The 13,754-nt window shown below is 47.8% G+C and overlaps 1 protein-coding gene across 1 annotated transcript in view; it reads right to left on the bottom strand.

Moving 5' to 3' along the window:
* myo7ba (myosin VIIBa) overlaps positions 1-13,754 on the bottom strand; it is a 63,543-nt gene that overhangs the window by 11,438 nt on the left and 38,351 nt on the right. The window contains exon 25 of the mRNA XM_023799790.2: positions 3,203-3,484. Coding sequence (XP_023655558.1) covers positions 3,203-3,484 — 282 coding nt within the window. The remainder of the gene's footprint in view (positions 1-3,202; positions 3,485-13,754) is intronic.

The raw sequence follows: 13,754 nt of genomic DNA, 5'->3' as shown, positions 1-13,754 counted from the left end.
GTTTACCAGCTGTTTCTTGTCATTAGTGTTATATATTTAAGTCTGCGTTAGGTATGTTTTCCCCAGTCCGGTTATTAACGTTCATTCTCATGGTGTGTCATGGTCCTTGTTTTATTATTAAAATCCTTTGTTCACCCGATATCACGGTGTCTGTGCTGCTTCTCCGACAAAAGTCAGGACAGAATGACCAGACTCGGCAAAGGAGCACCGTGCCTAACCGAGGAGGAGTATCTCGACATGGCGATTCAGGTGATCCACTGGCTAACCCAGCCCGAGGTCCAGGAGGATCCCACGGCTCGAGCGTTAGCCTACCGAAGCCAGGATATCATCGAGGGGATGTCCCTACCCAGAGACGCGCACATAGCCGAGGAGCTGCACGAGAACATAAGGCAGCTGAGGAGTGGAGCGGCAGAGAGTATGATCAGGTAGGTACATTTGGACTGTGGGCTACCCCATGCCTTGCCATCGATGCTGCCTGAACCGTCCGCTACCACCGCAGGAAAAAGAAGCGGAGAGTTCACAAACAGGAGGGTCCTTCCAAGATCCGTTGTTTCGCTTGCACCTGTGGTCCATCTGCCCGCTGTTTTGCCTGCGCCTGAGGTCTGTCTGCCCGCTGCGCCGGTTCCTGTGCCAGCGATGGCTGCTCCACCCTTTGAGGTTCTGCCGCTGACGGTGGCTGCTCCGCCCTCTGATGTTCCGGCACCGATGGTGGCTGTTCCACCCTCTGTGGCTCCCAATCCGGCAGCTACTGCTCCTCCCTCCGTGCCTCTTGACCCAGTGGCTACTGCTCCGCCCTCCGTAGTTCCCATCCCGACAGATCCTGCACCACCCTCCGTGGTTCCTGTCCCGACAGCTCCTGCACCGCCCTCCATGGTTCCAGTCCCCGTGGTGCCCGCTCCTGTGGTTCCAATTCCTGTGGTGCCTGCTCCTACAGTTCCAGTCCCATTGATGCCCGCTCTCGAGGCTCCAGTCCTGGCAGCCGCCGCACCACCCTGCGAGGCTCCAGTCCCGGCAGATGGCGCTCCGCCCTGCGAGGCTCCGGTCCCGGCAGCTGCCGCGCCACCCTGCGAGGCTCCAGTCCCGGCAGATGACGCTCCGCCCTGCGAGGCTCCAGTCCTGGTGGCTGCCACGCCGCCCTCTGAGGTTCCAGTCCCGCCGGCCAACACGCCGCCCCCCTAGGTCCCTGCTCCGGTGGCTGACACTCTGGCAATTCCCACGCCAGCAGCTGACTTGCTGCCCCCTGAGATTCCCGCGCCGGTGGCTGACGCTCTGGCCCCTGTGGTTCCTGCTCTGGCACCCGAAGGTCCTGCTCTGGTGCCCGAGGTCCCCATGCCCGAGGTTCCTGCTCCAGTGCCTGAGGTTCATGTGCCTGAGGTTCCTGCCCTGCCTCCCTAGGTTCCTGCTCTGCTTTCCCTGACCCCTCGGTCTGCAGCCCACCTGGTTTCTGACCCTCCGGCCACAGCTCCCCTGGCTCCTGACTCCCTGACGACAATCCTCCAAGGTCCCGACTCTCTAGTTCCAGTTCCCAGGTTCCTGACCCTTTTCCCATGTCCCTGACTTCCATGGCCTCAGTCCCTGTCCCCAATGAGGTCCCTGATAGCCTGACCACCGCTCCTCCCTCCTTAATGGAGCTAGAGGAGGAGCTCAAGTTCCTGCTCTGCCTGTTCCTGCTCAGTTCCTGCTCTGCCTTCCCTGACCCCTCGGTCTGGTTTCTGACCCTCTGGCCACAGCTCCCCTGGCTCCCGACCCCCTGGTGGCAATCTCCCAAGGTCCAGTCTCCCTTGTTCCTGACCCTGCTCCCATGTGCCTGGGTTCCATGGCCTCAGTCCCTGTCCTCGAGGATGTCCCTGATAGCCTGACCACCGCTCCTCCCTCCTTAATGGAGCTGGAGGAGGAGCTTGAGTGGAACCTCTCGGGGATAACCCTGACTGTACCTCTGCACCCCTCCGGTAGGTCACCCCCTCCCCAGCCTCATCGTGGCGGATCCAGGCCAGGTCCCAGTCTTTCGGTCTCTTGGGGAGGGAGAGGACACCAACGTCAGGGTCAGGTACCACCCGTCCAGCTCCCTGGCTCACCTTCGTTCCCCTTGACTTCAGCTCGACGATCGCCTGCAGGTCTTCCAAATCCTGTTCGGCGGTTGCCTTCGGCTTTACCTGCAGCATCTCGTCAGCCGGCTGCAGCCCGGTCTTTGGCGCCTCGTTGATCACATGCGCGTCCCCCGCCTGTAGCTCATTGGTCGCCTGCACCTGAGCCGACTGTGGCTGCGCCTCTGCCTGCCGCAGCTATGGTTCCCTCCTCCCTCCTTGCACTTTACTATTTCCCTGTTTCCCCTCTCCCTTTCCTTCCTTGCCCCCTGTGTTTACTCAACCCCCCTGCTCCACCATTGTTCCCATCTGGTTCCTTTGTGCCCCCTGTGTTTGCTCCCCATCCCTCTGTGCCTTTGTTCCCTTCTGGTCCCAGAGTGCATGCCTTTGGGGGGGGGGGTGGTCCTGTCTTGCTCCTCGTTAACCCTGTGTGGATTCCCCGTGTTTACCAGCTGTTTCTTGTTGCTGTCGTTAGTCTTATGTATTTAAGTCTGCATTAGGTATGTTTTCCCCAGTCCGGTCATTAACGTTCGTTAAAGGACATGTGTCATAGTCCTTTTGTTTGATTATTAAAATCCTTCGTTCACCCGATATCACAGCGTCTGTGCTGCTTCTCCAACGAAAGTCAGGACAACAGACGATAGGTGGAACTAAAAACTAATGGGAACAGAAAATAGGGAGTTTTACAAATGCCAAAAACTGGAAAACATTCATTGGGAATAAAACACCAGGAATAGAACATAAGGATAATTAAACAGAACTATAACACAAGCACGGAAAACTTAGGACAAGAAAAATAAAAAAGGAAATAAACACTAGAAAAAACAGAAAAACCAAAAATAAAAATAACAGATGAGGCTACCCTCAAACCCAAGACTGCAAAGTTACAGCCTCTATGCTGCACGTTCAACCCCCTAAGCTATGCGGCAATCCAAGGAGCAGGGGAACACACAAGGGTTAGACAGGGGAGTGAAAAGGTGGGATGGCCAGCGACACCTGCTGGCCAAACAGAGTAGAGGCACAAAGGATGGGATTGGACAGGAGCTGACCCTGACAATATCACACTGAAACATAAGCTATGTTTATCATTCACTACTGAGTAATATTTTCCCCCTCACCTCCTCTGGGATCACAGATGGTTTTCTGTTCCGTATTCCTTCTTCAGGAATAAGGGAAAAATTTTGGTACTGTGTCTGGGCTTCCGGTATTGAGGAGAGTTTTTTGCCCTTTGGTACTTCCTCAGGAATGGTGGAGGGTTTTCGGCTTCTTGTCAGAAATTCAGAGAGCAAAGAAGGCTTTCTGTTCCGAGCCTCTTCTGGAATTGCAGAGGCCTTCCTACCCAGGACCACCTCCTCTGGAACTGAAGAGGACTTCCTGTTTTTTTTGCTTCTTAATATTTTCTAAAACATCAATGGAAGGAAAGATTGTAGATATTACACCTACATGATGTGATATTAACATTGCATGTTATGCACACCATCTAAGCCTATTTCAGATCATCAACAAGTTTTTGCATTATCATAGGAAACAAAAATTAGCAAGCTTTGGAATTTTGTTGATTGTTTCCAGATTATCTAGTCAATAACAATCTGTGTGAAGTTTACCAGTTTTGCATGAGCTCTGCATTCACCTTCTGAGCCAATCATTTTCATCCTTGCTGTCAGACTCACTCAGACAGTGTGGTGCACTTGTGACAAATTTTACCAAAATTTGTGAGGAAAAAAGTGAACAAAAATTAACAAGAACTGGTCATCAGAAGACATTTCAATATATTTTGGATTCCAAAGAGACAATGTTGAGCAAAAGCAAATGTTTTATTTTGGCACAACCCACGACAATACTACCAACTTATTTCACAGACTCTATTAGTAGATAAGTTTGTTTTTGGTAAATTTTCAACTGCATTTTTACTTTACAATACCACAAAATTTATCTCAAATAAAATCACACTGCGATATTTGAAAATTTACTTTACTATTTGCACTTTCTGGTTAGATGTTAACCTGAATTGTTTTTACCGGCACAATGACAAAGTTGAATCTAATCTAAAAAAATTAATAAATAAATAATGTTGTGGCTCAGTCATACTTTAGTGTTCTGTGAAACCTGCCTAAACAGAATGATAGGGACAATCCCCAGCCGTAACAACCACTTTTTAAAGGCCAATACATCAAAATATATTTGGAAAAACATGTTGTTCCTAACTGTAGCGCCCTCCAGTGGTCGCATGACACAAAATTTCAGGTGGCCCTGAGTCAAAATACCAAGTTTGGTCTCTAAAGACCAAAGAGTTTGTAGTCACACATCCTCATTGGCGGCTTCACCACAAATTCATTTGCCTATGATGGACAAACCGCTTTGAAAATCAGGTATCTGGTTTTCTTTGTGAGGCTGCGTACTAAGGTTATCTCTGAAGAATTTCGTGAAGATTTGACAAAATTTGTGGCTTGTGGAAAATTCCAAAATTTCAGTGAAATCCAATATGACAGCTGCAACAATTAGGTGAATTAATTTTTCAATGTATCAGACTGGGCCCCTCCAATAGTGTTAGACAACATAAGCAAAGTTTTTCTAGGTCAAACCATTCAGCAGTTATTAGCCAAAAGGTATGTTTCCTTAACGCCCCCTAGTAGTGGGATGACACCATTTTTGTTAACCTTCCTCAGGACTGGGTCCCAAGTGCAGTCATCAAATTTAGTTTTGATCAATCAAAGCTTTGCTAAGACACATCCTGTCTGATGGCATTGCCATCAAATTAATTGGATGACAGTGGCCATAGCATTTGATGTAGCATAATTCTTTGAATGACTTTTGGAGCAACCTGTCTGTAGACAGTGCATGCCAACTTTGGTAGTGATTGGATCAACAGGCTGGGACAAGTTTGCAAAACTAGGTTTTCAGAAAAATTCAAAATGGCAGAAAATCCAATAAGAGAGACTTAAGATCCATGAATTCAATCGAAATGGGACTTGCCAAAGATTCAGAGGAATCAAAGATCACCATTATAGGCCAAGGAATTCAAAAGTTATAAGTAAAAACATATCTTGAAATTTGGCCAGATGGTGGCGCTACAGGGATGGATGGATTGATATCAAATTTGGTGAGCCAATACTAGCCTCTGTCAGGGTGCCACATCACAAAGGTGAAGACTGGACCAAATTTGTGGCTGTGGAAAATACATTTTCACTAAAATCCAATATGGCGGCTGCATGAATTAGGGGGATATTAACGTTCCCAAAACAATCAGCCAGTCCCCAAAAGATTTATTTTTCAAAGGCAAATGACCAACAGTTATTAGTGAAAACTAATTGCCTATTGCAGCGAACCCTTGTAGTTGAATGACACCATTTTTGTTAACCTTCCTCAGGACTGGGTCCCAAATCTCTCTCCCAAATTTGACTTTGATGTATAAAAGCATCGGTGAGATATGGCCTCACTTTCTGTTTGGTTGCTTTGTCATCAAATTCATTGGACGACAGTGGCTAAACCAGACTTAGCATAATTCTTTGAAAAACCTTTTGTCCCAACCCCCTCTAGATAAAATATTCAAAATGATAAGATCACATGGGGAGATCTGTGGAGATTGGAACCTTTCTGTATCTCATTCTTGTTAAGATCGGTGTATGACACACTCCCAACTCCGACAAACTTGCACAAGTGGGGCTTGAGAGAGGATCCACTGTGCAAGCTTTGTGGGGAGAGGGGTACCATGGCACACATCCTGTCAGGGTGTAAAACAGCACTTGCCCAAGGTAGATACAGGTGGCGCCATGACAAGGTGCTCATGACACTCGCTAACACCCTGGAGCAAGAGAGACGCAAGAAACATCAACCAAATGGGAGAGCAATACCATCAATTAAGTTTGTAAGAGCGGGTCAAAAGCCACCAACTGCAGTAACCACAAGAACCAATCTGCTGCAAAAGGCCCAATCATGGGAAATGAAGGTAGATCTGGGGGAAAGATTGCAATTCCCTCCGGTTGTCCAGTATTGTGCAGTATTGTGGTCTGAAGAGGCAAAGAAGATCATCCTCATCGAACTTACAGTCCCATGGGAAGAGGGTTGTGAGCAAGTGTTTGAGAGAAAGAGCGCCAAATACCAGGATCTCTTGCAGAACTGCAGGGGGAAAGGTTGGCAGGCATGGCTCTTCCCAGTCGAGGTCGGCTGTAGAGGATTCCCCGCCCAGTCAGTATGGAGGATGCTTACAGCCATTGGGGTGATGGGGAGGGAGAGAAAGATGACTGTTCGCAGGATGGGGGAGGCAGCAGAGATAGCTTCTTGCTGGTTATGGAGCAGGAGAGAGGAGTTTAGCTGGAAGCCAGGGGGACTTGATGGGCAATGATTTGGCCACCACTGCTGACACACCAATGTTGAGGGTGTTGCGGTTCAGGGTTGAAACACCCAATGATCATTGGGTACCGCCTGATGACATCAACTCTTCCTGGCTAAGGCTACATTCACCAAAAGTGAATGAAGGAGAAGCATCTTTGGATGTAATTATAACCATGAACCTCTGGGCAACCAGTGACTTCCAGGAAAGGCTGGATGGCAACCGAGGAAGTTTGGTGACTCTGGAGAGACAGATGACCTCCAGGAAAGACTGGCGTGGGTGTATTAGGCTAGCAACCTCATGCACAGCACTCGCAAGAGGGCACCAACTCAAGCTACGGAAAGTTACACGAAGCAATACCCCCAGAGTCGCCCGAGAGGGGGGGAGGATGAGCGACTCAACAGGACAGATACAAAGGTAACGGCTAGGACAACGGATTCACGGATAATGAGACAGCTCACCCAAACAACGTTAACTGGGGAAGTTATGGAAGCAAAGTGTCACTGCAGAAAGATCTGCAAGAACACAAATGGCCTTAGAATACATCAAGGCAGGACCAAATGCGGAAAGAAGGGGTCACAGATTCAGCGCACAGAGGTAGCACCTGGTGAGACGCAGGAGAGCTCCAGGCAGGAAGAACCCCATAGTCCTGGAGATCTCTCAGCACCTGTGTCACCTCAAGACCTCAGGAAGGACTCTTCCAATACCTCCCCAGAGAGCCAAACCCACCCTGCGAGGGAGCGAATTAAATGGCCCAAGATGGGCGACACCAAGGAATGGAACCAACTAGACCAAGATCTTGACAAAGTGCTAGAAGCCACACTAGCAGGGACAGCCGAGCAGAAAGTCAACATTCTCACAACAATAACGTACAATTTGGCAAGGGAGCGATTCGGGTTGGAGGATAAGAAGGTGAACATCAGGGCTGTACACCAACCAAGCAGAAGAGAAAGAGAAATCCACCGCTTAAGGGAAGAAATCAAGGCACTTAATAAGCATTTCAAAAGATCCACAGTTTACGAAAGAGAAGGCATCAAGGACCTGACGAGTCAACTCCGAGAATGCCTCTGCAGACTCCGAAGAGCAGAAAGCACTCGGAAAAGAAGGAAGGATAGGGAGAACAAAAGATCTCAGTTCACCAAAGACCCCTTCCGATTCACCAGAACCCTACTGGGCGAAGCAAAGTCTGGAAGGCTGACCAGCCCCAGAGAAGTCGTGGAGGCATTCTTGAGAGAAACCCACAATGACATCTTCAGAAACCAGGTCCTGGATGCCAACCCAAATATGGACAGTATTGATACACCTGTAAAGGAGCTCAACACCAGCGAACCATCCTGGAAGGAAATCCAAGAGGTGGTGAAGAAGGCCAGGTCAGGTTCTGCCCCCGGCCCAAGTGGCATACCCTATAAGGTATATAAGAAGTGCCCAAAGCTCCTCCGGAGGCTATGGAAGCTGTTCCAGAGGATTTGGAAGAAGGGCAATATTCCACCATGTTGGAAAAGGGCAGAAGGCTGCTTCGTACCAAAAGAGGAGAACTCCTCAACCATCAACCAATTCAGAACAATCTCACTGTTAAGTGTAGAATGCAAGATTTTCTTCTCTGTACTGGCTAAGAGGATGACCTCATACATGACTGAGAATGGATACATTGACACCGCTATCCAAAAAGGGGGGATCCCGGGCTTCTCGGGATGTCTGGAACATACTGGAGTTCTCAGTCAGATGATCCGGGAGACCAAGGCCAGCAATTGCAACCTGACCGTTGTTTGGCTGGACTTGGCTAATGCCTACGGATCAATCCCTCATGCCCTCATCCATGCAGCACTAGACCATTACCTCATACCTCAGCACATCAAGGGATTGATCATCAGTTACTTTGGCGGAATCCAGCTACGATTCAAAACAGGCCACTTTACCACCCAGTGGCAAAACCTGGAAAAAGGGATCGTAACTAGCTGTACAATCTCCCCCATCCTCTTCATCATGGGAATGAACCTCATAATAACAGCTGCTGGCAAGGAAGCCCGAGGCCCAAAAACGCAATCGGGCATCCGACAACCCCCAATAAGAGGTTACATGGACGACCTTACTGTGATGACCACAACCCATGTGGAGGCGAGGTGGGTACTAACTGTTCTGGACCACATGGCAACGTGGGCTAGAATGAGGTTTAAGCCAAAGAAATCCAGGTACATGGTGATCAGGAAAGGCAAACTGACAAACAGAGTCACTCTGTATGTGCAAGGGGAGGTAATTCCATCGATAAAGGAAAATCCAATTAAGTGCCTCGGGAAGTGGTTCGATGATACACTTACCGACAGGAACAACATCAGCAGTACAGAGAAGCAGACAGAGGAATGGCTGAGGAAGATCGAAAATTCAGGGCTCCCGGGGAAGTTCAAAGCATGGCTTTACCAACATGGATTGCTGCCAAGGCTCATGTGGCTGTTAACGGTGTATGAAGTTCCCATGACAAGCGTCAAAAGAGTGGAGAGAAAGATCAACAAGTATCTCCGGAGGTGGCTGGGAATCCCTCCAAGCTTCACTTCAGTAGGCCTTTACATAAGATCAGGGCAGCTCCAACTTCCTCAGTCATCCGTAGTGGAGGAATTTAAGGTAGCAAAGTGCAGAGTCATAATGACATATAGAGACTCCCAGGATGAACAAGTCAGGCAGGCAGGTATTCTTACAAGATCAGGACGTAAGTGGGCAGCTGAATCAGCTGTTGCACAAGCTGAGAGTATGTTGAAGAGTATGTTGACATCATGGGAGCGCCGTGCACAGGAAGACGGGGTCTGGGAACTTCCCATATCCAGCAATGGGGAAAGGTTGGATCCAAGAATAGAAGGGCTATGATCTAGGAGGAGGTACGGAACCTGGAGGAGGAAGGACGAAGGGCAAGGGCAGTGGAGCTAGCGTCCCAGGGAGCATGGACCAAGTGGGACCTACCCAAGAGAAAGATCACATGGGGAGATCTGTGGAGATTGGAACCTTTCCGTATCTCATTCTTGTTAAGATCGGTGTATGACACACTCCCAACTCTGACAAACTTGCAGAAGTGGGGCTTGAGAGAGGATCCACTGTGCAAGCTTTGTGGGGAGAGGGGTACCATGGCGCACATCCTGTCAGGGTGTAAAACAGCACTTGCCCAAGGTAGATACAGGTGGCGCCATGACAAGGTGCTCATGACACTCGCTAACACCCTGGAGCAAGAGAGACGCAAGAAACATCAACCAAATGGGAGAGCAATACCATCAATTAAGTTTGTAAGAGCGGGTCAAAAGCCACCAACTACAGTAACCACAAGAACCAATCTGCTGCAAAAGGCCCAATCATGGGAAATGAAGGTAGATCTGGGGGAAAGATTGCAATTCCCTCCAGTTGTCCAGACAACCCTGAGACCAGATGCAGTATTGTGGTCTGAAGAGGCAAAGAAGATCATCCTCATCGAACTTACAGTCCCATGGGAAGAGGGTTGTGAGCAAGCGTTTGAGAGATAGAGCGCCAAATACCAGGATCTCTTGCAGAACTGCAGGGGGAAAGGTTGGCAGGCATGGCTCTTCCCAGTCGAGGTTGGCTGTAGAGGATTCCCCGCCCAGTCAGTATGGAGGATGCTTACAGCCATTGGGGTGATGGGTAGGGAGAGAAAGATGACTGTTCGCAGGATGGGGGAGGCAGCAGAGAGAGCTTCTTGCTGGTTATGGAGCAGGAGAGAGGAGTTTAGCTGGAAGCCAGGGGGACTTGATGGGCAGTGATTTGGCCACCACTGCTGACTCACCAATGTTGAGGGTGTTGCGGTTCAGGGTTGAAACACCCAATGATCATTGGATACCGCCTGATGACATCAACTCTTCCTGGCTAAGGCTACATTCACCAAAAGTGAATGAAGGAGAAGCATCTTTGGATGTAATTATAACCATAATATCAATAATAATAATAAACTAGAACGAAAATTCCTGAAGAAATTTTGAGATAGGCCTATTCTGCTGACCGTGGAAGAGCTGGTGCTCCTAATGAAGTGGCTGGTCTTTAGGCTGCTAGGTGATGGCTAGGATGTTACTAGCTGCTTGCTATGGTGCTGCAAGGTGGTTGCTATGGTGTCGCTAGGCATCACTAGGTGGTTGCTAGGTGGTTCCTAGGGCGTCGGTTGCTGGTTGCTAGGTCGTTGGTAGGCGTTGCTAGGTGGTTGCTGTGGTGTTGCCATGCAATTATAGGTGGTTGCTACGATGTTACTAGGTGGTTAATATGGTGTCGGAAGGCGTTCCTAGGGTGTCAGTAGCTGGTTGCTAGATGGTTGCTAGGTGTGCTAGGTGGTTGCTAGGGTGTTGCTAGGTGCTGTAAGGTTTTTGCTAGGGTATCAGATGGCGTTGCTAAGGTCTCAGTAGCTGGTTGCTAGGCATAGCTAGATGGTTGCTAGGGTGTTGCTATGCAATTCTAGGTGGTCGCTAGGGTGTTGCTAGGCGTCGCTAGGTGGTTGCTAGGGTATTGCTAGGTGATGGGTGATGAGGCCTGAGGTTCAGTATTAAGTCTTGTTGCTGTGGCATGAACCCTGGCCAAGTGGGAAAACTTTGACTGATGCATTGAAGTCAATGGGAGAGAACGAGTGATGAAAGATGAGTGCGGGTCAAGATGGTGGTCTTAACCCCTTGGGACCGGCGATCCCGCCGGCGGGATCTGACAGAAATTTCGCAAAACCGTTTAAATAACACATTTTAAAAATACTCTCAGAAACCTTGAACGGTCTACTTTTCAAATATATATAGGTAGAAACTAAATATATTTTTACAGCTTCGTGATACGAATTGAAAGAACAAGAGTGACTGACTTAAGCGTCTGCGTCTCGAAGCGGCTCTGATCGCCCACCCACTTGCAAATCGCGCTATTCGCATGATAATAACATGATAATCCGACAGTTAGTATTGGGTAAAGACATATGTGAATACGCCCATTGTGACCGAAATAAACAAGAGCACATGTCTGGGTAGTGTTTACACTGATCGGCTACAATATAGCACACGGATACGTCTCTGCCGCTGAAGCTTTGCGCCAGTGTTGCCACTTTCAGCAGCGAAGCTCATACCTGTGTTCATAGCTCAGTGGGCTAAGCCTGTGTGCCTGCAATCACGTGGTCGCCGATTCAAACGCAGCGTATTTAGAACGTGAATAGCGATCTTCCGCAGAGAGCGGTCCTAAACGCTCCCGACGCAAGTAAAACCAAGAAAGGTGACACGATTTGCTTTTTTGCCTATTTAACCTAATTTTAAAAACTTTAATACTTCTGACAATGGAAGTTTTGAAAAGAAGACAGATAACGGATTTAGTCAGTGTTTTTTTCATGATTCTACATAATGATTTCAGCGAGATATAAACTGAAATACACGAGAAAGATACGAGGTCGATGATGCCCTCGTCCCCAGAGCGTTAATAATAGTCACTGCATCATATTTATCGCTTTCTATATTTATATAGTCACAGTTTTTCATTTTTCATTCCATCTATCAATAAACTGTGAAAGGGATTTTATTGTTGCTACTTTTCTTGCGTTTCAAACTGCCTTTCCAAAGTGATGGGTGTGGGGTGCAGTGACATTCCAGACTGATGGGCCATTGACAGTATGCAAACTACTACAGGTGTGAGGACACCTATCTCATCAATATTCATTGTGAAGACCACTGACTTTGAGAAAAAGAGTGTCACTCCAAAGTTCTAACACTTTAGTAATCAAACCATATAAAATTTCTGAATGTCACTTTCACCTATGTGTAGCCAACCCCTGTGTCTATAAGCTTCAGAGCTCAAAAGTCTTACCTAGAAATGTCTATAATGTGATTTTTTACAATTTCTCAGCATGTCTGAAAATAGGTTTTTGAAAAGTATATGTTTAAAGTTGATTTTAACAAAAAATAGAATAATAACATTCTAAGAGGTCTCAGATTATTGGTGCTGAGTTTGTGCTGAATAAAAGCAAATGTATCACTTTGGGATAAATGTTTTTTAGATAGGTGAAATATTTTAAAATGTCAAGGCATGTCAGACTACCTCGAAAGTGGAAAAAAGGCCTCAGGGCCCAGGGGGTTAAGGTGTTGGGTGATAAGAGCTGATGTTGACAATCGAGTCTTGTTGCCATGGCATGAACACTGGCCGAGTCGAAAAACTTTAACTGAAATACATTGAAGTCAACGGGAGAGAATGAGGGATGATAGAAGTAAGAAAAGATGAGGGCGGGTCAAGATGGTGGTCTCAAGTTGTTGGGTGATGAGGCCTGAGGTTGAGTATCGAGTCTTGTTGCTGTGGCATGAACACTGGCCGAGTGGAAAAAATTTGACTGAAATGCATTGAAGTCAATGGGCCATTCATTGCAATGAAAAAGATCGATCCATATTACAATTCACATGGTTAGTTGGGTATAGGCTAATGCTAGTAAAAAGTTAGCATTTAATGCATTCCTATGGGATTTTTAGTGCGTTTGACTGTGAATAATGTCGCCATGGTAACACGAAACGCCAACAAAAGTAATAGCACACCTCACACCATCAAGGACTCACTTTTGATATATAGATTGCCTGGCTGCACACTACGGTACGACCCGCATTAATTGCCGAAATTTTACGGATGAATAATAAAATTTGAGAGGGAATCGCACGCAATCCGTAAGGTGTATGGAGACAATTGATATATCAATCCGTCCGGCTAGGGAAGCCCTATGACTTGGCACCAAAGTGAGCTCCGTGCATTTCACGGGCTAAGCGCAAATTCAGAAAATGTAGTTTATTAGGTGAAGAGTAATATGGGCCTTTCATTGACATGAATAGGTCCATAATAACTTAAGAAATTTTGAGATGGGCCTATTCTGCTGACCGTGGAAGAGCTGGTGCTCCTTATAAAGTGGCTGGTCTGTGCACTGCTTGGTGATTGCTAGGATTTTGCTAGCTGGGTGCTATGGTGCTGCTAGGTGGTTGCTATAGTGCCACTAGGCACTGCTAGGTGGTTGCTAGGTTGTTATTAAGCGTTGCAAGGGTGTTGGTAGCTGGTTGCTAAGTGGTTGCTAGGCGTTGCTACATGGTTGCTATGGTGTTGCTTGGTGGTTGCTAGGGTGTCAGAAGGCGTTGGTAGGGTTTTGGTATATGGTTGCTAGGTAGTTGCTATGGTGTTGCTTGGTGGTTGCTAGGGTGTCGGAAGGCATTGGTAGGGTGTCGGTAGCTGGTTGCTAGGGTATTGCTATGCAATTCTAGGTGGTTGCTATGGTGTTGCTAGGTGCTGCAAGGTGGTTGCTAGGCTGTCAGAAGGTGTTGCTAGGGTCTCAGTAGCTGGTTGCTAGGCATAGCTACACGGTTGCTATG

Source organism: Paramormyrops kingsleyae, chromosome 15 (assembly GCF_048594095.1).
Source record: "Paramormyrops kingsleyae isolate MSU_618 chromosome 15, PKINGS_0.4, whole genome shotgun sequence".
NCBI lineage: Eukaryota > Metazoa > Chordata > Actinopteri > Osteoglossiformes > Mormyridae > Paramormyrops > Paramormyrops kingsleyae.
Note: the sequence above shows the minus strand (reverse complement) of the source record. Positions and strands in the feature narration are given on the sequence as shown.